Source organism: Rhea americana, unplaced genomic scaffold (genome assembly GCF_003343005.1).
Source record: "Rhea americana isolate MKP2758 unplaced genomic scaffold, rheAme1 scaffold_117, whole genome shotgun sequence".
Classification (NCBI taxonomy): Eukaryota; Metazoa; Chordata; class Aves; order Rheiformes; family Rheidae; genus Rhea; species Rhea americana.
The window spans coordinates 414,842-442,193 of NW_028185228.1; the positions used below are offsets into that span (position 1 = coordinate 414,842).

General features: G+C 35.4%; 1 protein-coding gene across 1 annotated transcript; it reads right to left on the reverse strand.

Moving 5' to 3' along the window:
- Nucleotides 1–290: 290 nt before the first annotated feature.
- GOPC (golgi associated PDZ and coiled-coil motif containing) lies at nucleotides 291–27,346 on the reverse strand. Its single transcript, XM_085318509.1, has 8 exons — nucleotides 27,127–27,346; nucleotides 15,584–15,748; nucleotides 9,386–9,561; nucleotides 7,231–7,396; nucleotides 5,911–6,006; nucleotides 4,997–5,161; nucleotides 4,161–4,341; nucleotides 291–3,643 (listed from the first exon to the last, which is right to left on the reverse strand). Exons 1-8 carry the CDS (start codon nucleotides 27,322–27,324, stop codon nucleotides 3,525–3,527), a joined length of 1,266 nt encoding a protein of 421 aa, XP_085174635.1. The 5' UTR covers nucleotides 27,325–27,346; the 3' UTR covers nucleotides 291–3,524.
- Nucleotides 27,347–27,352: the final 6 nt, after the last annotated feature.

Genomic DNA, 27,352 nt, shown 5'->3' on the forward strand with positions numbered 1-27,352 from the left:
TTTCCTTTTATTAAAAAAAGTCTTAAATAATGAAATTTGATTCATGTCATGTAATTCTCTTCCTTTAAAAATAATTTGCCATTAAGACTGGATTACTATCAACCTATATGTTGTATAGTGTGGTTTTCCTCATATTAGTCAGTTTTCAGCCTGGATCTTTGTGCAGTAGTCTGAAAGTGGACAACACTTTACAGAAATAGATCACACACAGAGTTAAGTGTCTGTATTTTATAGATAGAAAAAAAATAAAAAGAAGAAACTGAAATATTAGCCTGAATTAGGTAAAGAAATCACCGCAATGCAGAAGAGTATCTTTATTTACAGACTAATAAAAATACTAAATCCAACTTAACTAGATATAATACATTTGTTGAAATGTTACATCTGCAGGCGTGAGCGCAATCAAGAATGTAAGGATGTAACAGCTACAATAAATAACATCTGAATGTTATTTGACTTAACTGTGGATTAATGCGCATTGAGATAGATACAAATCTTCTCCACTGCCATAAATACACTTCTATCAAGGAAATACTACATACAGTATTTGATCAGCGTTAAACTTATTGCCATTAAGCACTTAACTTACATGCTCTTAGTAAACATTGTGCCCAGACACCAACAAATACTCTCCACCTTTATGTTAACATACAATTGTCCACAGAAAATTTCTTTTCAACAAGTAAAAGAATCATACATCTCTCTAGAATTTTATTTTTGAAGTAAAAATATATATATACACACAAGTAAACTATTTTACACTTCAAAAAATAAAAATGAAGTCTGAATATTGACTTGACTTGGAAATTCTCCCAAGTCAAATTCATTCATCAACTGGGAATCAGCAGGTSTGCATCTTCCAGTTACTGACAAAAGTATGTATTTCTCTACTGAACTTGGAAATCTTAACTTGCAAAACTTCTCAGCTTAAATATTGATCTCCAACTATCTCTGTATGACTGCAATAAATCACTATGTTAAAATCAGCTGGTARTAAGTGTGGAGTATAACCATACTGTAGTGTCTGAGCAAAATCCTCCCATTCAAGGCTTCCTAAACAAAGATATAAAAACTGTGAGGAAGAAATATGATGATAATTTGCTGCCACCTGATTTGTTTATTCTTCTGGTCATTCTTCTCAGCAAATATTCCTCCTATTGATCTCATACACTGGTTAAAAATAGGTAACAGCAGAGAAAGAGTCCAGCAGCTTTCAGAGAATGCTGAAAGAGCATAGCATCACGAGAAACTGGTGGACACGGAATGTCAGGAAAATAACTCCAGTAACATTCTCCCCCTTCTGGTTGAAGCCGGTCAAAAATGACGAGGTGTGTCAAGAAGTATGGAAGAATTAATAAATTTAAAATCCATTCCTTCTCTCAGATACAGGGAAATTACACARGCAAATTTATTATTTTTAAAGATTACTGGACTAGTTAGACACGCCTTCGTTTCTTACAACTGCAGCAGGGTTTCGCATAGCAATGATTTTCAAAGACGACAAAATCCCTAACTTGGCTTTGAACCATCTTCTCTGACRGACAGAATATAGAGTGTCCTGGGCAACAGCCAGCTTCTGAGAGCACCTTACTTGAGCAGCTGTAAGAAAAACAGGAATCTAGATGCAAAACTATGGCAGTAGATTTATCTACTAATACATAGCCCAAGTGTTCTAAAAATTCATTAAGTTTCAGAAAAAGAAACATGCCTGGGGATCTGTTTCTTCTTCACACAGATCTGTTTTTAAACACTAGTTTAAAATGTTATCACCAAATGGAAATTAGACTATCTTAAAAATGTATGCCGTATGACAAGGACTATTACAAAAAAGTGAAACAAATAACGTAACTCCATTGAGCGAATGGAACTCATGTATGTACACACACACAATCACGTAAATAKCAAAGTTAAGGGATTTATAAATAGCAAAATCTTTGAATAAAGTATATACATTTTAAAGATTTTTTTCTATAAACATATATATATAGTGCTCCTAGGAGAAACAAGTAACCGTGTTCTACATCACAATTTTGAACATTAGATTAATTGGTATTACTCTAAAGGCCTTTGAGTTTTTTCTTATRTATGTACATCTTATACAGTAACACTTGCAAAGCTTCCATTTCACATTAATTCCACTCTCAAAGTACAAAAATCTCATCTTTTCACATTACCGTTCAATAGCCTGCAGAGCGGTGAACAGGAAAGTAGGCATTGCATACTGAAATAATAAAAGGTATTACAATATGTAGTTTGCATATGGAGAGTACTGCACTTCACAAGAAGATCTACAAATATAATATAAGAAATGGCCAAGAAATCATCCTTGATATTGCAACCATGCCTTGGACCTTTAGATGAACACCAATTAAAAGCTATTTTAAGATACATTGCTTTTTAAAAAAACATTTTGTWTCAACAATAAGACATTTTGTTTCAACAATAAGACAATTATAGGTTAACAGGACTATCATATTGTAACACAGATAAGGCTAGACACTGTATGATTTTGAGTAGCTCCTATAAAGTACTGAGCACTCAACTCATATCTTCAAAATTAATTTAATGCGAAATGAGTTTGTTCAGTACCCAGCAAAAGCACTCAGCATTTCATAAGGTCAAGCCAATGATGACCAATTCAAAATGTATAAAACCATTACACACTAGTAGTGACCATATCCATTCAAGAATGGATGTTAAACTGAAGATGCTCAAGAAAAAAAAAATACCAAAGGGCACACATAATTATGAATATTTTTTAAAACTAATTTTGCTTTTAAAACTCCATAGTATTCTGTTTAAATATTTCTGGAGTAAGTTTCAAATACAGCACCAATTGGCAGTGAATTGATTAAAACAATAAYGCCAAAAGTCTCAATCACAAAATGATCATGGGCTGAAAGATCAAGATTAACAAGTACTCAGTTGCTCAATTTTTTCTGGCCTTTTCTCAAACAAAAGTTCTGTTATTTGCCATTTGGAGAAAAATGTTGTCATTTTTTAAAGTTGCAGTTAAAAAATCCCAAGCAGAAAACTCAGGGATGTAACAGTACAATTTATTCTCCACCCCATCCCCCGAGATAAAACTTTTTTCACACCAAATCAAACATCAGCTGTCCCTTTAAAGCATCAAAGGGACAAAATGAAGATCATCACGCTTTATACTACTTCCCTTGGGACATTAGCAAAATTCAAAGCTGAAMATATTAAGATTATCCATTTTAGGAATTCCATGCTTTGGTGCTTATTATTAAAAGAAAATTCGTTTCACATGCCATGTGCCAGGTAACTATTGTGTGTCACACAAAAGAGTTTTCCACATTTAGAATTGCTCAYAATGAAGTCCTGAGGTAATCGCCTTTTTTCCAGGCAACAATAATACCGTTCCCTTTGACTTCTAATCATCCTTTTACAAACTACACTAGTATATGCAACTTGGAGCAGTCAATAATGATTATCAGTTGTTCCCCAAAGTGGGATCTGTCCAGTTGATTTATTTTTTTTTAAAAAAAWTATTTATTTTTTTATGATAAAGACTCAGCAGAATGGGCTAATTTGGGTGCAGTGTCTTCTAATGCAGCTTCAACTGAATTCCCCAGGTCTCCATTTTCATGTCCATCAATACTTGGTTTCTTATCAAACACTGCAAGTTAAAAATAAGTTTTATTTAAAAGAAGAGAAGCAATCTTGGGAATCACAGAYCAGTAAGTCTTACTTCAGGAACTGGAAAGCTTATCGAAAAGATTACTAAAATAAGAGCTAAAAGGCATTTARTAGAACATAATACAACAGGAAATCAGGAACTGTTTCTATACTTCTCTAATCTAAAAATATATATATTTGAAAAGGTCAACAAAATAATGGATTAATGAGAATTAACTAATCCTAGACAAGAATCAGAAAAAGGTGAGAATAAATTTGATTTTCAACTTGGAAAAGATGCACAAGAAAAAGAACTCAAAAGTTAATTTAGCTGTATCTAGGTAAACCAGGCCAATGAGTGAGGGACTCAACAAAAGTGTTGATAGCCTAATAGTAGGTTAATTGAATTAACAAAAGATTAATTTTACAACTAATATAGAAACAATGTATTTCAGAAATTGGTTTGCACAYTGAGAATTCAGAATTAAAGTGCATGTAATACTTTTCAGAAAGCTTACCTTGTGATGGCTTGACATCCACATTTCCTTCTTTCCGATTAGAACTTGAATTTGCACCTTCTTCTAATTCATCAAGATACAAACGATAACGGTGTCCACTCTCATCCTCATATTCTACATTTTCATCATCTGAATCTACTTCTGGAGCAACATATACTACTTCAAACTCAATTTCGCCTCTCTAAAATGCAATCAAAATTATAATTTTACCTCTGCACAACTACGTAACAGGATTACTGTGTTAAGCTAGCCTAYTAAAACAAGTACATTCTTCTCAACAGTCAAGCTGACTATTTTAAGTATGGACCTGAATTAAGTTTTTACTGATTAAAGAAGTGCAGCTCTATGGTTATGATTTACCAAAGTAAACTACCTGAATTTTTTAGTTGTGTGCTATTAAGTTTAAAACAGTAACTTCTCATAAGCAAGTTTTCTGATAAATTAAATGCATCTATTAATCGTCTGAAAACAAGAAGCAATGCAGCAAGAAAATTCTAGACCACAGAGCAACATCGTTTGGCTGAAGATGCTCACTCAGAAAAACATCACTAAATAATTATTTCTGTGGGGACAACATAACAACAACATCCATTAGCTTTATTGAAGGATCATTWGCCCGTATATGGCTAATTTAACCAAACCAGTACTGACCCAGCCCTTTCTCCTTATACTTCAAGACATAACAAGATTCAGTATAAGGTGATATAGCTTCTTCTAGAATCATTKTATCTTAGCTTAGCATAATTACTGTGCTTGATAAACATCAATATCCTAGGTAATTCAATAGGTAGAATAAGGGAAGCATCTAAATGTGCCTACAGATAAGAGTAACTCACTTGTTGGGAAAGAATAGTTACAGCTTCTTTGTGTTTGGCATCCCTTAGATTAACTCCATTTACTGCCAGAATGGCATCACCAACATGCAGTCCTCCACATCGATCAGCAGGTTGTCCAGAATGGATTTCAGAGATCAGTATAGGTACACCATGCTCCTTTCCACCCTGTAAAAATAAGTATGTTTTAATTAACTGAGAYGTCTATTAGCAGAACACCAACATTTTAGTACTTGCTCGTTAAAGTGCTTATTTCAGAAAATTAGAAGGCCTACTTTGGATAGAAGAATACATGAGATGCTTCCCCTGATTCTTCCCCCAAAAGAAAAGTGGATATATTTGAAATATATACCTAAAGAGTAGTAGGAGACAATTCTGATTATAGTAAGTATCAAAACCTCATATAATAAAAAGCATATCAGATAACATTAATTTGCAAGAAACAATGTTCATATTTAGAATAAAAATGTAACATAATTTTCAAATTTTTGTGTAAAGTTAAAAAGCCTTTTTATATATAAATATAAATAGGTATGAGATAATATTTTAAAAAGCTATTCTACAACCACAACARCTAGGCTTCTGAAGTTAGTTCTCTGCTTCTGCTCTTCTAAAGACTTAGGACAGCTAGAATGTATCATGTATCTGCTAAAGGGTCTAAAGTATGAATTCGTTTTTAATTTAGTCTTTCTGAAATCATTAGTTTTATATAAATCACAGTGAACTATTTCATATTCTATCAACATGAGTTGTACGCTGCAACTGACATGAGCATAACTATTGACCTGCATAATGCAGCCCTATGCTTTTCATAAATACTAACAATGATTCACTGTTCCTCATATTTTAACAGAAGTACAAACACAAATTTTATGATTGTTTCTTCCATATGATGGAAAACAAATGCAAGTATTTACTGTGATTGAAATTCCTAGTCCTTCATGGTCTTCTTTAACAAGCAGAACTTTTCTGATTGGTCCAACACCTTGACTCTTCTTTAAAGCATCTGGATCCTAGTTTGATAAACACAAATATAGCATAAATATAAGCATATGAATCAAGAAGTGTTCTATTTCTGTGTTTTCTTTTCTTAATTGTAGAAAGGCAGTGTATCAGCAACAGTTTTAGAGTAGCTCCAAGCAYGACAAATTCAGAGTTTCCCTTCAAAAAACAGGCTAAGAAAAAAGAAATTCACCGTGTGCTCCTGACCACAATAATTATTTCAATATCAAATGATGGACAATATAGAACTTCAAAAAAAAAAATCAGCCACATATTAAAAACATAAAGGGACTACAGGAAGCAATGATAATCTCTGCTAAAAATTATATGACACATTGTAATTTAAAGCTAATCAGAAGATAAAGGAAGATACAATAAAGTCCAAAGGAAGGGGTTCCCTCCTTGACTTTATTTTTATTATAATAAAAACAAAATAATCCAAAAGCCACTCAAATCAAATCTAACAAAAAGATCAAGTAAATAAAGGTATTCATTTTGCTTTTGTTAAGCTTCTGTTGCCACTACACATATCCTTACAACTGCACATACACACATTCACCCATCAATATTTTATATGTAATTAGCAACATCTGCAGTAATCTGACAATTAAAGTATTCAGAATAGGTCAAAGTAACCCCTTTTCCAGAAAGTCTCCGTCTCTATGCACTGAACCCTGAGCTGATACACAGTTCATGTACCAAGGCGGGTAAGGAGAGTTCTACCAAGGCCATCATGGTGAAGTGTCTTTTAAAGGTTTTATTTTAAAAAGMACCTTTCAGAGGAAAAAAATTCAGTTACTTTAGAGTGTCAAGTGAAGCACTTAGTGCTTTTTTTTTTTTTCAATTCAACAATAATTCTCAGCCCAACTCAATCCTACAATGTTATTCTTTGCAGCTTTTTTTCTAAAGTTTGCCCCACATTTTGAAACCTAGCTAACAAAAAATATGCTGCTAAATCTGTATGTTCACATGTGCATACTAGAGAGAATTTTTTTTTAAAGAATTGGGTGTTCCTATTTAAGCCAATGGAATTGTACCACCTCTCATGACAATTTATGGACATACGTTGCTCAGGATGAAACTGTTCTTTAACACAGGGGAATGATTTACATAAAGCRACATACAGAAGAACACAATACTGAAGTGAGACAAAACAGAAAAATGAAGATCTAACTCATAGCTATTTCCCATAAATCCTGGGAATTCTTGAGGAATGGATCACCACTGCAGCTTACATGTCCTGGTGGCGCTTGCATCGGTCGTTTTAGATCATTTCGACCCCGGCAGGCTCTGATAACAGTTTTGTGACGGTGAAGGTGTATTTCTGCCTCAAGTTGATTCCAGAGCTTGTCATGAGCAGGTCCCTTCATATCGCGGCCCAGTAACTGAATCTGCTGGACCCTACACAATGACAAAGACGGTAAGTAAGTAACATGCCATATCACAACTGAAAATAAAAGTACTGTACTTTTTACTCCTATCTATATCCGACTACAGCACACAGTCATGCATCAAATAACGCAAGTGCAATAACTGTACACAGAATTGCAACAGTGCTGAAAATGTTAAACAAACATGTATTTGCGTACATAGATTCTTCCTAAAAGCTTAAGGACTTGTAGATTCATCTAACCTATAATATCCACAAAAGCTTAAAGCACTTTACAAAGTGAGGGATTTGGCAGTTTTCCTTTTACTGTATTAACAGTAAATACAAGATTTTTATTTATCTATGCCTTTCTACTTAATCTTAACTTTAGACGTGCCTCAGGAGCTCCAGAGGTGTGTGTTTTTTTTTTTGTTTTTTTTTTTTTAAAAAAAAAGAAAAGATGGCCTCTTTATGATTGTCTGACAGAATACATGTCAGACAAAATACACATGAACTTGCAAGAATGAAGAGAAGTAATTGGCTGGGCTCTCCCCATGACCACAGGGGGACTCCTCTGTTCTCAGAAGCCTTAAGGGACCATCTTGTTTATTAYCAAATGAAACCATAACAGAGGCACATTTTAACATAAGAGAAAAATTACTGTAAATCTTTTTTATATGAGGAAGTTCAATCTAGCTCTAATAGCAGCAAGGGACTCAGATCCATGCTAAAGGAAAGGAAACCAAATTACTAACTCAAAAAAAATATATTTAGTAGTGTCTATGGTGAGACAAAAACTAACTATTCCTGAATTGCTGCATGAACACATCCAGCAAATTAATGTACCATGGGACTGCTAATGCAACATAGCAGTTAAGAGAGCTGCAAAACAAGGCCAAAGTGATGGGCTATGTTCAGTCAGACTTCGAATTGCAACAGCAAGGACAATGAACAACCTGCCTGAAGAAACTGAGGCAGTACAGGAAGACATTGTTTGTGGCATGCTGAGGGAATAAAAAGACTACTCAGAGCGTGGGACCTGCCAGACAGGACTGACGCTGCAGAACRCAGCTTCTGAGAATCAACTCCTGCAGAGGCAATCAATATCTTCAACCCACTTCAACATACAGGCAGACTGAACCTGGCCCCACGGTGTCAGTGTCAGTGCAAGGTCTCATGCCTTGCAGGCCTTAGCAGGTTGGGTGAGCTCAGGAATCTGAGCGGGCTTATCATAACTTTGGCACTGTGCTACTAATACTGGCCATGACTGTACGCTGCTAAGTTTATTTTAGTTATTCACTGCCAATTATCACAGTTAATCATATCATAGTTATATTGTGGTCATATGTTGCCAAATTTGAGAAAGTATACTTGACATCCCTGTTTATGCTACTGCCATGCCTGAGTTATCATTGTTATAGCCTACAGAAGTTATTAGTGATCATGGCATATATACTGCAAATAATCAAGAGTTTCTTTTCTCTGTCAGATCGTATCTTTGCACATTTTTCCTCCCTGATAACAATTTTAAAAGCTAAGTACAGAGAGGATTAGAAAACAAACCACATAATTCTTTCTTAAAGATGTAATAATGAAGACTTTTAACAGGATTATTTAGAGAGATCTTAAGTCTTTTAAAATTTCTAAAAGTAACTGGCAGAATGCATGACTAGCTTCATTCTGATCACTCTTATACTAAGCCCTAAAAAGACAATAGAGCAATACATATCTATGTGGTCAGTTCAAAGCCTAGGAAAAAAGAAAAGTTAACATATGCTACTAGGAGATGCTGGTTGCAGTTATAGAGAGGAGTGAGCAGTGAAAAGCTTGGCTTATAATCAATAACAGAACAAAGGAAAAAAAAATCTACAAATGTTTACATCCAACTCTTCCAAAGTGTAACTTGTATATATATTGTTGATATTTCCATTGTGCTATATACCATGCAGTACAAAAGAACCCCTTTATCCACAAAAAAAGAGAAAGAATCTGTGCTAGGTACACAAACTGACTCTACACACCTTCCAGCTAGTTCCTTATCTAAGTACTTGGCTGCCAATCTTGCTCCATAAACCTCTGCCTGAAGCACTGCTATGTGTCGACGAAGTGCTTCATTTTCTTTTCTCAGCAACTTCACCTCAGCTTCCAGTTGAGCTTCTTTCACTTTCTCTTTCTTGTTAGCTTCAAGCTCTCTCTCCTTCACAGAAAGTGAAAGAAAAAAAATGCTGAAAAATTTTCACTGAAGTTGTTAACAAAAGAGCATTTACACACTAGCATGAAATAACTCTCTTAACAATAAGACAGTATATATTGCAGTATCACAATGCAAAAATTATAGTTCCTTTATGATAAAGGCATATTATCTTGAGCCACAGGACTCAAAATTCAAATTATATACTTTCTCTATTAAGGAAGTTATATTAAGTTATATTATTTTTTTCTCCTCCTACCTCAAATCAAAATGAGATTTTCTAGAAGACTTAAGTACCCAATCTCACTAAAAGTCAATGGGAGATAGGCATTTAATTCTATATATTTTGCTTTTGAAAGTCTTATCCATAAACAAAATGAAACCCAAAGTTTTCTAGAGCAAAGATGTTTTAAAATTAAAACAATTAAAATCAAAATGTATTACCACACACTAAGAAATAGTTTGGTGTTCAAATACTTCATACGAGACCAAAGGTACAGTTTGTTTTTTCAAAACACAAAAAGAAATGGTCATCAAGAATATGACAGACACAGACAAGTAATTATTTGAAAGAAATCAGGTGGCCACACCTTTCCATTTTGAAGATTATTGAAGATTGATTTTCAATAGGAGTAATATGGGGCATATTCTTCCACACATATGTATCTAGACTGACCCACAAGCATCAGCCTCAGGACATGCCCTTTCAGAAAGGTATCAGAAGTAACTGCTTTCACATGCAATATACTGTATCTGCTTGTATCAGCACACTTAAGACTGGCTCAGTGAAAAATCAGCTGCTTGCCCCTTCATTACTATTCTTCCATCACATTAAATTAAGGTATGTCAACAAGTACACTTTGAAGGAATTTACAGTTCATGAGAAGTTGCCCAAATTGCAGTGACAGATGTCTAGCTCTATGAGAATTAATAGCGCATAAAAGTTTAATGACGTTACGGAGAGGAGATACAATCTTCATAAATCAAATGAAGCAAACATATCCATCTGTATGAAATGATATCATCACTCACAGATTCTGAGTTTTGGAGCAGGACAGGGGGAAATATCTAAAATATTCAAGAATTGTTAAAGCTTGTAAAAGCTGAGTATGTTTCCGACTTAACAAAAATCTGTCAAAGACAGCCAACTTAATGCTCAAGCCTTGCACTAAAAAACAGCCAAAGTACATCTTCTCAGTACAGATATTCTTATTAGAGCAGAGCTTACTCCTTTTGAGTAGACATTCACAGGACGAAAAGATGCTATGATCCCCCACTGCCAAAATAGCCTAGTGTTTAGAGCACTCATTCAGGGAAGCGGGGAGCATGGGTTCCAGGCTTGTTTCATTCSTAACAGATTCAAACAGTCCTCAAAATGCCAGACTTCAGACTAGTCTGACTTGGACTACAGACAAACTCCTTAACTTGCTGAAACGGTATCACTGTGAAAAAGAATTGGAGTTACTTGGTCTGGGGTGGGGGGGAACGAAGAAGGAACTCTGATACTGCAGCCAGAGGTTCGCACTCCCCTCTGGGGAATGGAGGCCTTGCATTCAACACCGTGTCTCCCACATTACTTTCATCCTGCTTATGACTCCTTAGCACACTATCGGCTCCTAAAAAGCAGTGCAAACAGCTTCATAAAAAAAAAAAAAGAGAGAGAGAGAGAGAGAAGAAGAAGAAAGAAAGAAAAGAAAGAAAGCACTAAAAACTAGCCTCCTCCATTGCTTTTCTCATGAAAAAGGAATTACAGAAATACCAGGTACTCCCATAGTGGTCAATCCTAGACGAACAGAAGATCTACAGTATGTTATCTTTTCTATACCTGAAGCATTAGAGTTAATGAAACTATTATAGTGTTTAATATCACTTTTACAGAGTAGGGGGGAAAAAACACAGCAAACCAGGAAAAGAGTAAAGGCATAGGATCTATTACTGTTCCCTTTGAATAATGGTCTCCCACTGAAACAGCAATAAAAAACTAAGCTCACCATAATATGCTTTTGAAAACATTTAGAGTACCTAAAGAGTACTGATGCCAATTACACTATTAGATAAATAAAATCAAGATGTGCAACAGAAGAAGCAACAGTACAGAACCAAAATTCTATAGAACTGGCAAGAGAAATCTATTCCCATATTGTAAATATGCTTATTCACCTATCTTAACCTGGACATAAAACCATGAATATGGCTGGTATTACCACATTCGAGAAATTAAGCAAGTCCTACCTTCCCAGGAGACTATTTTCACAGTATATAGATAGGTATTTGTAGAAATTTGTCAGCAAAACAATTCTGAATTTGATGGACGTTAGTATCTCTCTCTCATCTCTTAAATATTTCTATCAGATTAGATGAATAAGGTAGATTAAACAGTTGCACACAGAGATCAAGAAYTACCTAGCATATTGCTCAGGAGGAGTAGCACTAAAATTGCTTGAAATCACTGCCATTTCACTTTCTGTAATTCTTATATTGAACCAGCTGCAGACCAGGTTTGATCCCATAAGCACATCAGAAAACCTGGCACATAAAACCACTTCTGCCCTGTCCTTTGGGGTTGGGGCTTGTCCTGAGAGCAAGACAAATTTTTCAACAAAACCCCTTTTGAACTGCAGGACACACTCATAAGTCAAGAATTTGGGCTAACCTACATTTTAAAAAATAGGATTTTCTAAAACTATTCCAAGTCTCACTACTGTAATGATAGTTTGGGGGTGTTTTAATTCACATCTGCTAGCAGCCAGATGGCAATTACAAAACTTTAGGAGTGCCAAAACACCGGACTGCCTCTACCAAATACTTGAGCTGTCAGAAGGGTCATAGTTTAGACAAAATTTGTTTTACAGCAGCTGGGGAGTCCATATACAGGAACAGAGTTCCTGTAACACTTGCATTAGTTACACACATACTGCGAAGACTGCATCAAGTAGCAACTAAATATTATAGGCACACTGGTTGTTTAAATATTCTCTTTTGAACATCTTTTATTTGACAGATATAAGACAACTAGGATTTAAGCAGATACATAAAGGTACACTATTCAGATTCAACACTCCATTTTCTTTCTCACTGGATATTTTTGTGCTTTAGTTACTGAACAAAAATTCATCCTGTAAAACTTATAATATCTTTGCACATTAATTATTAGCATTTTCCAGCTGTTTTCTACTCAGAAACAAAGCTTCAGAGATAGATGAGTTCCCTGATGTATCTGAAATACAACCTGAGAGTGACAACTGCCCCCAGAAAACTGACTTGCTGAAGTGATCTAGGATATTTGCTTAGGCAACCAAATGTCATATAGCACACTTCACACAAGGAAAAGCTGTCAATAAAGTACTATATAAAAAATATTTCATATTGTACTGCTAGATGTGTACATTATTTTTTATATGTTTTATGTTTTAAATGTTTTATAAATTGTAACACAGCTTAAAATTTTCTTGAAATGTAGCAAGAATAATCTTTCAGAATGTCAAGTTGCCAATAATAAACAGACACTCAYGAAACAGACTAGTAAAACAGAACAAACAAAATCTACACACAGCATCTTGTCAACTTACAAGAAGATTGAACAAGACAGGTCTGTTTTGCCAGTTTCTAAGGCCATCTTACATAAGTTGCTGTACAAAACAAAGCACTGTTTTAAACATAAATAAAAGCAATCAGCATACTTACCAGTTCTTCCACAGAAAGGACAGACTTAAGACAGAAGAAGAAAGTTTCTTAATTAGAGAAACAGGCAATGGGAACTTTAAGAAAAAGCAATAACATGAATTCTTAAAGAAATGTATCAGTTGATTTTGTATGTCATTACTGTGGATAAAAAATAAGCACACTACTGCAACTGTACTTAGCACCAATTCTGGTATTTTGCAGTGGAAATTATTACTAAATTCTTAACCTTAACCAATGCTACCTTTTTGTAGCATTGAAAACATTTTCCCCTAAAAATACTAGGAATCACTATAAAGAATAGAAGAATAACATGAAAAGCATTGTAGATTTTACTGAGAAGRAAAACTCCTCTTTCAAAGAGAAGAATGTAGATTTACTTCTTAGCTCTTCAGAACTTAGAACAAGGGGTTTAACTGATGGATAAATAATGTATATAGCAGTTTTCTGAAAGGCTCATAAAAATACATTATATAACATTTGCTAAATAGAAAATTGATTTTTTCTTTTTAGAAAGGAAAATAGGATATGTATTACAACAGTGACATGAAGCATGGAGAAAGGTAGCCAAAAAGATATATGAACTGCAAAACAGAAGAAAATTTCAACTAGGCAACTTCATATTCTTACAGAGAAAGTCACATTATTGTGCCTGAACTAACCAAATATAACACTCCCGGAAAGGAATTCAAACTAAACTACATGATGCTATCAATTGCTTAGTAACCTGAAACATTTTAAAAATGTCTTAGTTTACCACTGTGCACAATTTCACAATTCACAAAGTACATGTTAATACTAAGAGTCTACATGAAACAGAAGAGTGGTTGTAATTAAAAAAGCAGCAGGAAGTTAACTAGTATAGAACATTATTTCCCCATCATATTTTTTGTTGATATCATCTCCCTCTGTCAGAGATTTTCTGACTGCCAGAAGGTCAACACTGAAATTTTTATTTACTTAAAACTCAGACTTCCCAGTTTTGTTTGTTATTTAAGCAGTTACAGTTTTGCTTGCTCAACCTGCCCAGAGCTTTATAGTCTTCTGTATTTAGAATAGTTTGAAGAGGAGTTTCTCTCCATTAAAATTATGAAATCCATAAAGGCAAAGTAAAGCAAACTTAAAAAATAAGCCCTAAAGTCTATAAAAAAGGAAGCACTCTATGGAATTAAGAAAACATTAGATTAGGCTTTAAATAAATTCTACTTCAACATAGATAAAATCCTAAACAATAGAAGAAAAATGTACTTCTGATTCTCAGTTGTAGGAAAAAAAAAGACTCCTGTCACTAGCACAGAGTTTTAATATACCTTTTAAATTTGCTTATAACATAGTAAGGAACATTAAAAATGAAAATGTTGCAAGTATTACTCTGTCACTCAGAAGTTATGTCTCACTAAACTTATTAAAACTTAGAGACCTGGAACATTCCTAAAGTTGGATTTAAAAAACAAACAAACAAACAAACAAACAAAACCTTCATTTAAGTGTGCAAGCTAACACTTACAAAATACACAGTGATATTGAACTGATGTTTACTTACAGGTCCACAAAAATTAATGATAGTTCTATAGAAACTTTATCAACTGTTTCTTATTTGCTTAAGCTATGATTTGTAATAGAGTAAATTATGTACAGATAATCCAGAATATGTCACTCCAATACTAAACATGTAAATATTTAGACCTAAGTACATACAATAATTTACATGAGCATAAGACGTTTTATGTAATTATAAATAAATAAATTCAGTCCTAGATTAGGTATTTTAAAAATATTTTAGATACTTATTCAATAAAATCAGTTCTAAATCCCAATTAACTTTGTTCTGTGGTATGTGTTCAGATATACAGTGTTTCTGAATATCATATACTTAAAAGATATGCTCTAATTAAACAGTAGCTTTTGGATCTGAAACAGGAAGGATTTGAGTTAGTCTGTTGATCAGTGATCAGCACAGACAAYCTTTAAGCCTTACAATCTACTACTGTTTCAGCATGCAATAAGTAGTAAGACAATAYAGCAGAGGCAACTACTCTAATGTTCCATGTACGATGGCACTAAATTTCAAACAATTAAAATATTTTTTTTATTTTACTTCAACAAACCTAATCTACTAAGAAAGTAGTTTATGTAAAAATAGCATCTTACACTCTTAATTCATTATTCTGATGTTACTTAGCTTATTTTAACTGTTGCTAACAACAATTGTAAATGTTACTTAAAAAGAAAAAGCTAATTCTCTCCAACCTTCTTTACGATAGCATTTGCAGTCAGTCTATTTGCATCTTCGAAGGAAAAGCTTCAGTAAGGAGAGGAAGAAGTTCATTCAATCCACCACACTCACCAATTTTGCCTTAATAGCCCCAGAATCAACACTCTGGCCAGTTTTGGCATGTAGCTGAAGTTGAACAGCATGGAGTTGCAAAAGCTGATCGTGCACTTCCTTTTCCAGTACTGCTTTCTCTGCTTGAGTTTCCGTCAATTCAGACTTCAGATCAACTAACTGTGCCTGGAAGATATAATCCATCATAGTAATTACAGCAATGATTACAACGAGATCATCAGACCTGTGATACATAGCACATACATACCAGCAGAAAACGTATCTAACAGAGTGTTAATGGAAATAACAGCGCACTCAGTCACAAGTTCCTCTGCATCCATGCTTAAAGACATCATTTATGGGCCTTTCTCCTCTCTAACTACAACCACATTTATCCATCCACAAACACTGTGTCAAGCAATCATACTGCTGAAAATAACAGTAGCCAGGTTTTTCTAATATAGGCAACAGGGTTTTTCTGATGCTGATGTCCACTCTGAAAAAGGGCAAATACCTTTAAGCTACAATAGATTTACAATTGCAGCAATGTAAATTCAATTTAAAACTTAAATATGATGAAATCTTTTTTTAAAAAATTACAATTATTAATGTAATGCTGAAATAGGCCAATTCACAAGTGGTCTATTATCCTCAGCTTACTGCAACAGTCAATGGATTGTGCAAACCAGAAGCCATGAATTAAAATATCACTGAAATTGTGCCTGTAGAAAACCACCAATAGCTATTAATTCTAAAAATCAGGTACGAAACATTTCAAATACAGTTTATATGCAGTATATCTACTTGGGATAACAGAACAATTGTAAACGTGTTTACCAGGCAACTTGTTATCCTTAATTTCATGTAGCATTTTATAAGATAAACTACACTTATACAAGCTTTGAAACTAAGTTTATCCAAGGAAACACAAAAGATCTCAGGGGAGAGGAATTTTAATCACACTTGCTATTTTGTTTTAGTTAAACTTTCAGATTTTTTTTTCTTTTTTGCTTCAAAGCAAGTTAAAGGCAAAAAAGTCACTGATTTGTCAAAAAAAGTATCTCACATGAAAGCAGTGCATTTTAGATATTTTGATCACATTATACAAATGTATTTTCACAACAAATATTAAATTGCAAGCCAACACTCAACTACTCAATTGAGTAAATCACTGCTTTAAAAGACTTGTAACTAAAAAAAAGCAGGAAGGATTTGACTCTCAGTAGGGAGTACTTACTGCGTCTAACTTTAGGTAACTAATTTAGATGAACAGCCTGCTTAAGCTTCCAGCATAATTATCACACATAAGTAGGCTCTTTCAGAGGTGATCCAGAGCACCTAAATTAAGAGTGCAAGTTGATGAGATAAGTCAAGCCAGTGTCCAGCTTATTGCTGCCAAGAAGAAGGATCTCCTTTCTCTTCCCCCAACTTTTTCCCCTCACCAAATGCGTCAGGGATCAGGCTGGAAAAAATCCCTGCCAGGGAGCTCAGCTGACTTCAGACCCTACTCCCAGGCTCCCAAAACACAGAGCAGAATTGCCTGTCTCCCCTCGAGCCACTTTGATGGAGCCTGGACACACTAGCCTGGCATTTAATTTGGGCCTAAGAATGGTGCTGCACACATTTCTTCTGACTTCTGGAGTGACAGGAAAATTTGGGTAACCTGCAAGCCCTCACAGAGCTCTAAAGTGGAAATCACCTTCTACAGTGAACTAGTATTTAAAATACTATGAAGCCACACCACATTAGTGAAATGGGTTACTTACAAAACTATAYCGTTCTCCCTAATACCTATCCATTGCTGAAGTCTCTCTGCTACAGATATTCCACTCTCAAACACAAACACACACCTGACCTTAGGGAGCTGAAAAATACCATCAGCATAAGAGGTGATGATACAGTATAGAGCAGATGACTAAGACCTTCATAATGAAGACACAATTTGACCCACTCACAATTTCACATGGGCAAACTATAATGATATTGGTTCTACTAAGAAACAAACAAACAAAACACCATTCACTGATGTCCTCTTCCTTTCAAAAGTGTGCTAAGAGTTAATATAGTAATTTCTGTAACTTATTATACACCAATACATTTCAATTCAGAACGCCTGGGTAAGCAGAAAGTAGCAGAACAGAAAAGTTACACCCATCTAACACTGTCCAGTCACACTTTGTAAATTTGACACATAAGGAACCAGCCATGTTCAGGCATCACAATAACATTTGTTTCTCTGTGCAATTTGCAAAGCAGTGAGAATGACAGCTCTCAGTTTTGTAACATGAGTGATGCTCCAAAGAGGTCAAAATGAGATTGTCAAACTCACAGTAAAAAACAGTATTCTATATAAAACCTAATATTTAAAATCATAATCAAATTGTTTTAACAAGACAACCTAAAAGAGAAAGTGTGCGYGTCCCCAAAATGTACACGCATCTGTGTGCGCAACACGGAAATAATCTATTTACATATTATAAAAGGTCATAAATCCATCCCAGAAACGGATGTAGACAAAGGAGTCACACCCAAAAGAAAATGCTGGTATCAAACCATGTGATTACTTCTGTGAAGGCTGATTATACATCTTTACTTTATTTCATAGAAGTTCCACCTTTTGCAGCTTGGCCAGCTTATCTAACTCTCTAAATCAATGTAATACAACCAATAGAGTTATCAACTTCTAATACTTTAAGATATTTTATGTACGACAAGYAGTGACAGGCCTTTATATTACTCCTCCTACCAATGTTCTTTATCTACAACTTCCCCAATTCTGTTATAAGAGAATCATATGAAAAGGCCACTAGAAAATTAACAGCTCCACATTCAGTTTTGGAAGATACACAGTAGAAAATGAGGAGCGAGGGTCAACAGACAGAAGGACAAGTATGACTAGGAACTATCAATATGCTCATTCATTCTGCAAGCATCACTCACTGCCCCAGGCAGAAGCCCCAGGGCTTCTGTGGAAAGTGACGGTGCCCGATCATACAATTTGCATGAACATAACAAGAGTAACTGAAGATTATATAGGCAACTGTACCAATCCTTTAACTGGCAGATTTTGGGGAAGTAATCTATAACAAGACTGTTGAAGGAGAGATGCCGTATCATATTGTGAAGGTCACTTGGGACCGCTCTACACTTTGTCAAGAAACCAGCTGGGAGCAGGAGCAAGGAACACTCCCCACAGGAGAAAGTTTATTTCTGTACACAGGAGAAAGTTTATTTCTGTAGTCAGAAGATTTTAGGAACAGTCAGCAAACACTAAATGGTAGAACAAAAATTTTCAGGCGGAACAACTCGAGGTGAGTTTTTATATTTAATTTCACGACATCCTTTAAGTAACTTCCTGCTTCAATTAAAGGAGGACACGGAAAGAAACTTCTAAGCAGATGGATGTTCCTTTTAACATTCAAATATTTATTTTATGAGATGCAAATTTAGTAGCATTAAATTAAAATACAGTAAAAGTGATTTTACAYGCACAAAAGAACATCAGGAGCTCTAGCTACATCAAAATTGCATAAGATTGCTAATCTATAATTAATGACTGACACTAAAGTAACTGTACATTAAGTTCTAAAAAACACCCTGCTGTTCATTTTTTAACTGCATTATTAACAGAATAACGATTTTTGTTGGTAAACTATTTCTAGATCAACCCTGGGCAACTAACATGGCTTTTCCTCTAAAGTTAACTTTACACAATTTCAAACCAAARAATTTTCATGAAGGTAGTTGTAATACAAAAATATTCTACATATAAATACCTAATAATAAGACAGAAACCACATTATTTCCCCTAGAAAATACTTAGCAAAGACAGTTTATCACTGGTCTTGCATGTGACAAGTTCGACTCCACATAAAGCACATACCCCGAACAGTCAACAAACGTGGTGTCATTTTAACGCTCAACAAACAAACTACTTGAAGATACAAAAGCTATTGTACACAAGTCATTTCTTTTAAAAAAGCCTACCACATTTCACTGATACTATTCAAGGCAGTATACTATTATTGTAAGAAGATCCTAAGAAGTAAGCAGAAAGTATCTGTAATTTAGTTCAGATTCTCATGAACTTAATCTCTGGTTTGGCCTAGCAAAATTACCTACCTTAGAAAATAGCATTAGTAATACTACAAATTAAACAGTAAGTATTATTCCCAGGTAAACCAGAAGAGATGCTAGAGTCCTCTACTACTAATCCAGTAGAATAAATATATGTAGCCTTTCAGCCAACTAAAACTACAGACAAGGAACAAAAATTACAATTTTATAATAATATTCGCGTATCATGCAAAGGTAGAAAATACCATTTTGAGTAACATGAACACTGAAGAAGAGGGCAAATAGAAGAGTTATCTTACTGTCAACTGCAAAGTTTCCGAACTTGCAGTAATTGCCCATGTCCATGCGCAGGAAACAAAAGGTCATTATTCCACTAGAGTACAAATTACTTTTTATTTAATATAGCATACAACTGTGCAGATTAGCAATTWTCTATACAACAGTTAACTGACTGAAAAGTAGCACCTTCACTTCTCTCTGCTAACTCATCTGCRAGGCCGTACCCTAGGAAACATACAGTTAGTAACAGGGATTCTCACTGGAGTGTGGCTAGTAAAGTATGATTTAATCATAAAAATCCACATCTAGCCTTACAGTAGACAGATGGAAAATGATGGAGAATCCAGCAGCCTAGACACAAGACCCACAGTTATTTGCACAACTCCTTTCCCTTTCATTCTGACATGCATTAGCAAGGTCAGTGACTTCTAAGGCATTTTCAGCTCTGACTCACTGAAGTCTTGGACACTGTGCTCAGACCAAGATCCATAACTGCAGTTAGGTGCCAGTGGTAACGGGAAATGACTCAGTCTGGGCATTAGAGTRCAGTCAAAAGCTTACTGAAGTCAATCAGAAAATCCCCAAAGTAGTTCTTTATTACAACAGGTCAGACCACTTATTTCATTGCTCCACTACTTATTCATTACTCTTATTTTTGGACAATGTTTAGTATTCTGAGATCCATACATGTTTCTGTTCAATTATGGCACCTAACAGAAAATACTGAGAAGTTATGTAAGTGTGTCAGTATGGGAAAGCCTAAGAAAAAAGAACAGCATTCCTAACAGAATCACYTTCCTCTCTAAAGTAGCTTATCAAGCATGTTCTCAAATTTATTAAGAAATATATTTACATTTTTGTTAGTTTCTTTGTATTAACCACTCCAATTATAATCCATTAAACTTTCATTTCTACCTCTTTCCTCCTCACTGTTCTGAACAAAAAGAAATAAAYCTTTAAGACTGATGAGGGGAAAAGGAGGAAAAGTAAGTCTACAAGCTGTTTCTTCCTTTCTTTTTYTTCTTCTTCTTCTTCAAAGTGCCAATAAATAAATTCTAAAGCAGCAGCTCTTTCCAAAATAGATCACCACCATGCTGGCCTATAATCAAGCTACCTTTAATCTGTAATAGAAAAGTCTACAATCTCAGTAAATTACAGATCTTGGTCAAATTAATCAAAAAATGAAATGGAATATTCATCTTCCAAACAATTCAAAACATAAGAGGAAAACAGAAGAATAGCTCAAAGGCTAACTAAATATTTACTCAATTTTGGTACATTATGTCATTTACCAGATGTTTTGTATTTCACACAGATTTTACATCTATGTAGATCAAAATTAAATTTCAYTTGAAATAGCCCAAGAATTTTGAAATGGCTCTTTTTTTTTCCTTAGAAGACAACAGACAAAGTCATGGTACTAAGCAACAGAYAAATAATTACTCTGTAGAGCAGTCAAAGAAATTATTGCAGAAATTAAAAGGTTTCTGYAGACAAAATGGTCCAGACAAAGCCTTTCCAGTTTAGAATCAACAATTCTTGTTTCCTGTTCAAGCAGTTATGAGGAATCAAAGAGCAATGTTCATACAAATGATTTTACAATAAAAATGCGTTTTAACATGTCAATATAAAATCAGTTCAGTTTAATTGCTGGGATTGATTACATTTACAGTCATATAGCTTTGGAAGTCTTTTTAGTTGAGAGAGAGAGGGCTTAAAGCCTTACGAGAAAAAAGGAAACACCACCAGGATCTCTTTGGACTATTTTATAACATATTTAATCATCTCTTCATGGTGATTGGTGGTCTCAACTCTCAGAAAAAAAGATTTCGGAATTACTCATCCATCTGCACATTTTTCATAGAAAGGTGAGTGTTAAAGCAAGTAACCCAAAATCACATATTTATAGTATCTGAGAATACTATAAGAGATCTGAGGATCTGTAATCAAGGATCCTATGCTAAGTGTTGCACACATACAGAATAAAAATATGGACCTTGCCCTGGACAATTTACAACCTAAATATAAGAAGTAAATGATGAATAAATATAACATAAAAGAAGTATAACTATGTAGGGTATTTGTGCAGTAAGAAGTAGACAGATGGCATGCTGAAGCATTAAGTTAACTATTTTTTCCATAATCAACACTGCAAAGGAGAGCTTGACTGAGGAATTAGAAGGTGACTGTATGACAGCCTCTTAGATCCAAAACATCAGAGGAAGCACACAATGAATTACAAGGTTTCAAAAAGTGGGATGATGGCAACTAACATACTGTATTGACAGGAAACAAATGAACTTATTATTGAAAGCACGGGAAACCAGTGGTTGGAGGCAAATAGACAGGTGGCATTGTCAGAAAAAAAAAAATAACTTTTGGCTTTGGGAGTAGCTTTCTCATTTTCCGAGTTATTATCTCAACAATTTCTACAGTATGGGAAGAATTGTATTTGAGTTAACAGATATGAAAGAATATCTAAGAGTTATCCATTGCCCAGACAGAAGGACCCAAAATAGGACCAAGTTGAAAACAAAAGCCAGGTTATAGGGCTGGGTAATAAGAGGGCAAGGCAATAACATTATTCACCACAATCAGTACGAACAGGAGGAAGACTTGAATTCCCTCTCTATCAAAATCAGTGCTTTTCAAGGCATGCTTTTCAGCATCTCAGTTCAGTATCTCTCCATGCCAGCAGCTAGGAGTTTAAGAAACAAGTAGACTAGCAATAAAAGCCACAAGAACTGTTAACATTGCATCAGTTCGACCTTGGTTTCGTAATGAAGGCAGTCCTGTGCAATCATTTTGTCTGTATGTTTACATTTCTCCCTATTTTACCTACCTTCCCTACTGCTTTGAGTTCAATATTGTTCTCCAGGTTCAATCAAATTTGTCAGAGGGTAAAGGTGTGTATGATTAAAGTYACCACAACAAGCAAGTTTTGGCCAAAACAGCAGTTCAGTAGGAAAGAGCGGCTTACTAATGACCTCACTGAGGGAAAAGTGGGAAGACTCAGATCTTAGCTAGTTGTTTAATCCACCCACAAAAAAATAGAAGCAACGGTCAGACAGCTAAGCAGTGTATGTGCAGTTCTGAGCTAGTAACTGCGCTGCTGCCTCTCGTCCAGTTAGCAAACCAAAAATGCACACAGGTGAAGAGGTACAAGGACAYTGTGGTGTGGAAACTCAGAATCCATGGGAGAGAACTGGCAATGCCTAACTCAGAAGGTGTTAATGTCTCAGAAGGATGGTGGACATTTGCATTATGACAAAAACATTCTCAGTAAATGAGCAGGAAAACAGATTCAGTAGTTCCATTAACTCTGCTMTTAATAAAACACTAACTGCATATATTTTATAATAGCTAATAACATGACAGAGGTTCCCATCAGCTTTAGTTGACACATGAACACGTTACTTGCGGAARCATATGGGAACACATTCCTATAAACCTGTTAACTGATTCTAAATTCATTAAGAACACAGAACTACATAGGCGATTAACTTCTTAAACATACACTTAGATGTTTTCCTAAACTCTAGCATCCACATTGGCTTAACCTACTCAAACTACTAGCTTAAGTCAAGATACACAAAGTGCTCCATTAGACATTCCCTTCTAGTTTGTTCATTCAAAACTGGAGAATCAAATTGGCAGTCGCAGTGCCAGGCTTAAAGTCAAGTTCAGCTTTCACTGAAAGCAGAGGCACATTGACCTACTTATTTTACTTATACAAAACTGCATTATACAGAATTTTTATGTTTTGAAATGAACATTTAAACAATGTTGTACTTAGCATCATACATTTTTTCATACCAAATGGATATTCAAAAGGGTAAAACAGGTCTTTCTAATTTCCTCTAAGTTAAAATTTGAAATTTCACACACTGACTACCAGCCYGCATCTGTTGATTTATAATGCTTTTAGAGAGGGAAGACTACAAAAGTTTCCTTTAAAATGGTTGTCATCTCCTTTTGCTCTAACTGCCTGAGGCATCTTATGTCCCTCCTGAAGATATACTCCTTCATTTGTTCAGTGTGTTGTACCCCRTGCAAGTGAGATCAAGCTGACATTAGAAAAGATGGTGGCCTCTAGCCTCCAACACATATTTCCTCTTCAATTATCTACTTAATTTAACTCTATCCTACTGTGACCAGTAGGAAAAATACGAAAACAAGTCCTCCTTCTCTTCAGTTCAATTAAATGCTGCAAACATTAYTATCACAGTAGTATGACTGCAATCTCTTGTCACTCTAAAGCACAGGCAAATGTATCTGTGAATATTCACTGTGCATCTGCATATCTTCAYGTTCCTTTCAAAAATAACTCATTTTACCTAGACCTTTTCTTTCTCTATCAGTAGGTATTACCAGCCATGCCAAAATACTTTTTTTGTACCGAACTCCTAAAAGTGGGAGTTTCCGTCACCAACCAAACCACTGAACTGTGCCTCTTAAGAGCAACTGTATCAATCAGAGAATGCATATTAAGCTGATAAAGAAAAACAAGGTCTGAACCACTTTTCTCTTTTCCTGTCAGTAATGCTAAAACACAACCAAGCAGTTCTGATAAAAATAAAGGCACAGAACCCATAATCAACAGGATGATATTCGTAAGTTTTTGTTATTGAGTTCCCTTTGGGAAATAAAACCATCCAYTCAATAAGGCAATGGCACGCAAAAGTAACTGCAGCTGTAGAAGTCTTAGCTTCTAACAGTCACTGACATACTGAAGTCAAAGTACTACTTTCATCCAAATAAAAGGCATATTTCTGAAGACAGATTTAATGTATTGTCTTGAATAAATGTTTGTACTAAGTAAGCTTTGGCTCATGACACTTTATGAACATAATGAAAACTTTAATATGAAGCGCACAGTCATCATAAAACTACAATTGTGAGCTATTAAGAAATGACTATAATTTTAAATACTATATGAGATACAGCACTTTCCATTTTAAAAAACAGTAAATCCACCGATCAYATCCTAAATTCTAGCCTTAACCCTTGTGAGTTCTTTGAAAATTATAACTACCCTTCATTCTGAACACAGAGGYTTTTGATTAGACATCTGTGCATGTTAAAAGACAATACACTCATTCTCATCAGAGTAGTTCTTTTACAGATTTTAAATAGCAGTTTTCATTTGAAGCTTGTGTGTCTGATAATAAATGAGGTCCTAAAATTCTTCTAAGTGTCTATTTAAATGATAAAAACACCTGTATACGCATCAGGTCTAATACAAGTATCAGTAATACAAATATTTCACAAAATGTAAGGCTTTTGCCTTACTTCTAAGTGCTCCCTCCAGAGTCTCACTATCATTTCAAACTGAATCATTTCTCACACTTAGACACCTACACTAATGATACTGTTGAAACTTCTATTAGTGCTCCTTTGCTCTTCAACTCATCCATGATTGAGGCACAGACATTCAATTAGGTGCCTAACCTCTGACAACTTTAATTAGATATGAAAATATCTTTCAGGATCTGAGTTTTGTTGCTTTCTTTCAAAGTATTTTAATTTGAAACAACTTTTCAAAAAATTATTTGCCATGCATCACTCATTCTCTTAAAATAACCTGAAAACTCATCTGTTTTACAAATCTGTGCAAAACACCCATCACGTGCACAATAGACAATAAATACCCATTGGCTACTATAAACTCATAAATCTTAACTTACTATGCATATACAATTAAGCTCACAGCAGAGCTTGATTTTATTTTTTTATATATATATATATATATATATACACACACATACACACACACACACACAAATTCAGTACTAAAAATATGTATGACAACCTAGCAACACAAACACAAAGAATACTGCAAACATCACTATATCTAGTGATATAAGTGTCTAATGAAATAAAGACTACAATGAACAAAGCTCTTTGTCTAATGGGGTCTTTATTCTACTCTGAAATATCTTGATTCTCAGCTCAACTCTCTGAATATTTTGCACAACAATGCCTTCATACCAGGAAGGAACCAAATTAAATCCAAGGGCATTTTACTTTCTCTACTTCCTTCAGCAAAGTACTGCAGAAGTGCAGGTTACAGTTAGAAGACTCTTAAATTCATTTATTATAATATGTATAATACAATTAAAAGAACTTAATTCTGCGGTTTACTTGTCTACGAAACCTCTTAAAAAGGACATGTCTCCATGATTTCTAAGAACTGCTCCTATATATTCCAAATTTACTAGAACAAACAATAGAAYCCTAAAAAGCAGAGCCTGTAAGAGATACTTAGAAAACTGGGGGTTTAGCCCAGAGAAAAAGCAAAGCGAAGGAAGACATATCAACAGTCTTCTAAYATGTAACAGAAAGATAGGCAGTTGTTATCCATATCTATCAGGAACACGACAAATGACAACATCTACTAAAACAAAGAAGATTCAGGTTGGACAGTAGCTGTAAAAGGACATTCTGGAAGCCAGTGACACCGTATTTCCCCAGAATCTCTTTCCACAGCTCTCCAGCTCTTGTGCAAGTAACAGGACCTGCAGCCCCTCCTCCTGAGCAGCATCAGCGCCAGCCAGCGTGGCTCCAGCAGATGCTTCTCTCTTCCTACTCTTACTAGAGTTCTGCATTAGACATGAAGAAAACTTTCTGACAGTAAGGACAGCTAACCATTATTCTCTTGACAGAATGTCCACGATTAATTTTATGAGACAAGTTAGGTAGAGAGCTAACTGATCTGCCTTGAAGCACAGAGGAACAAGAGGGCGTGATAAAGTCTATCCCCAAATCATTTTTTCAGTTTCRTTTACTTGTAGGCTGGAATAATGTTCTCATTTTGACCACTGACTATAAGCTTTAGGTATCTTGATAATATGCCTTTTTCTCCTTTTCAGAGGGCTTACTGAATTCACCAGCGACCTCATGCAAACTTAAGACCAAAGGCATTTGGTTTTACCAAGAAAAAAAAAAGGCTGCTGCTTTCAATATCAAAGAGACTGWTTCGTCGCATGCACCACCGCATGCTCCTGCTGTAACGATCAAATCCAGAGGACCAGCACGGCCAGGCCGGAGCCCTGAGCCTTCCCCAGCTGCCTCTGCCCTGGCACCCAACGGCCCCAGGGCCCGGAGAGTTTCTCCCAGCCACTCGCCCAACACCTCGGCGCGGGGCAGGCTGCGGGACGAGGCACACACCAGCTGCCCCCGGAGGCCCCCCCCACTCCCACACACACCTCCAGCTTGTGGTTGATCTGGGACACGGTCTGCGCCTTGTGGCAGAGCTGGGCGAAGCAGGAGCTGAGGCTGGTCATCTTCTGCCGCCCCTCGTACGTGATGTCGGCCTGGTCGGGGTCGATCTCGCCCAGCAGCAGGTCCACATCCACGAAGGCCTTGTCGAACTCCTTCTCCAGCACCTCCAGCCAGCGGAACATGGAGACGCCGCCGCCGGGCGGCGAGGCA

Excerpts from the sequence above, each read along its gene's own strand:
- GOPC (XM_085318509.1), bottom strand. The coding sequence starts at position 27,324 with ATGTTCCGCTGGCTGGAGGTGCTGGAGAAGGAGTTCGACAAGGCCTTC. Across the intron at positions 15,749-27,126 it reads AGATCAACCACAAGCTGGAG|GCACAGTTAGTTGATCTGAA; the intron begins GTGTGTGTGGGA and ends TATATCTTCCAG. Across the intron at positions 5,162-5,910 it reads GACTAGGAATTTCAATCACA|GGTGGAAAGGAGCATGGTGT; the intron begins GTAAATACTTGC and ends TTATTTTTACAG.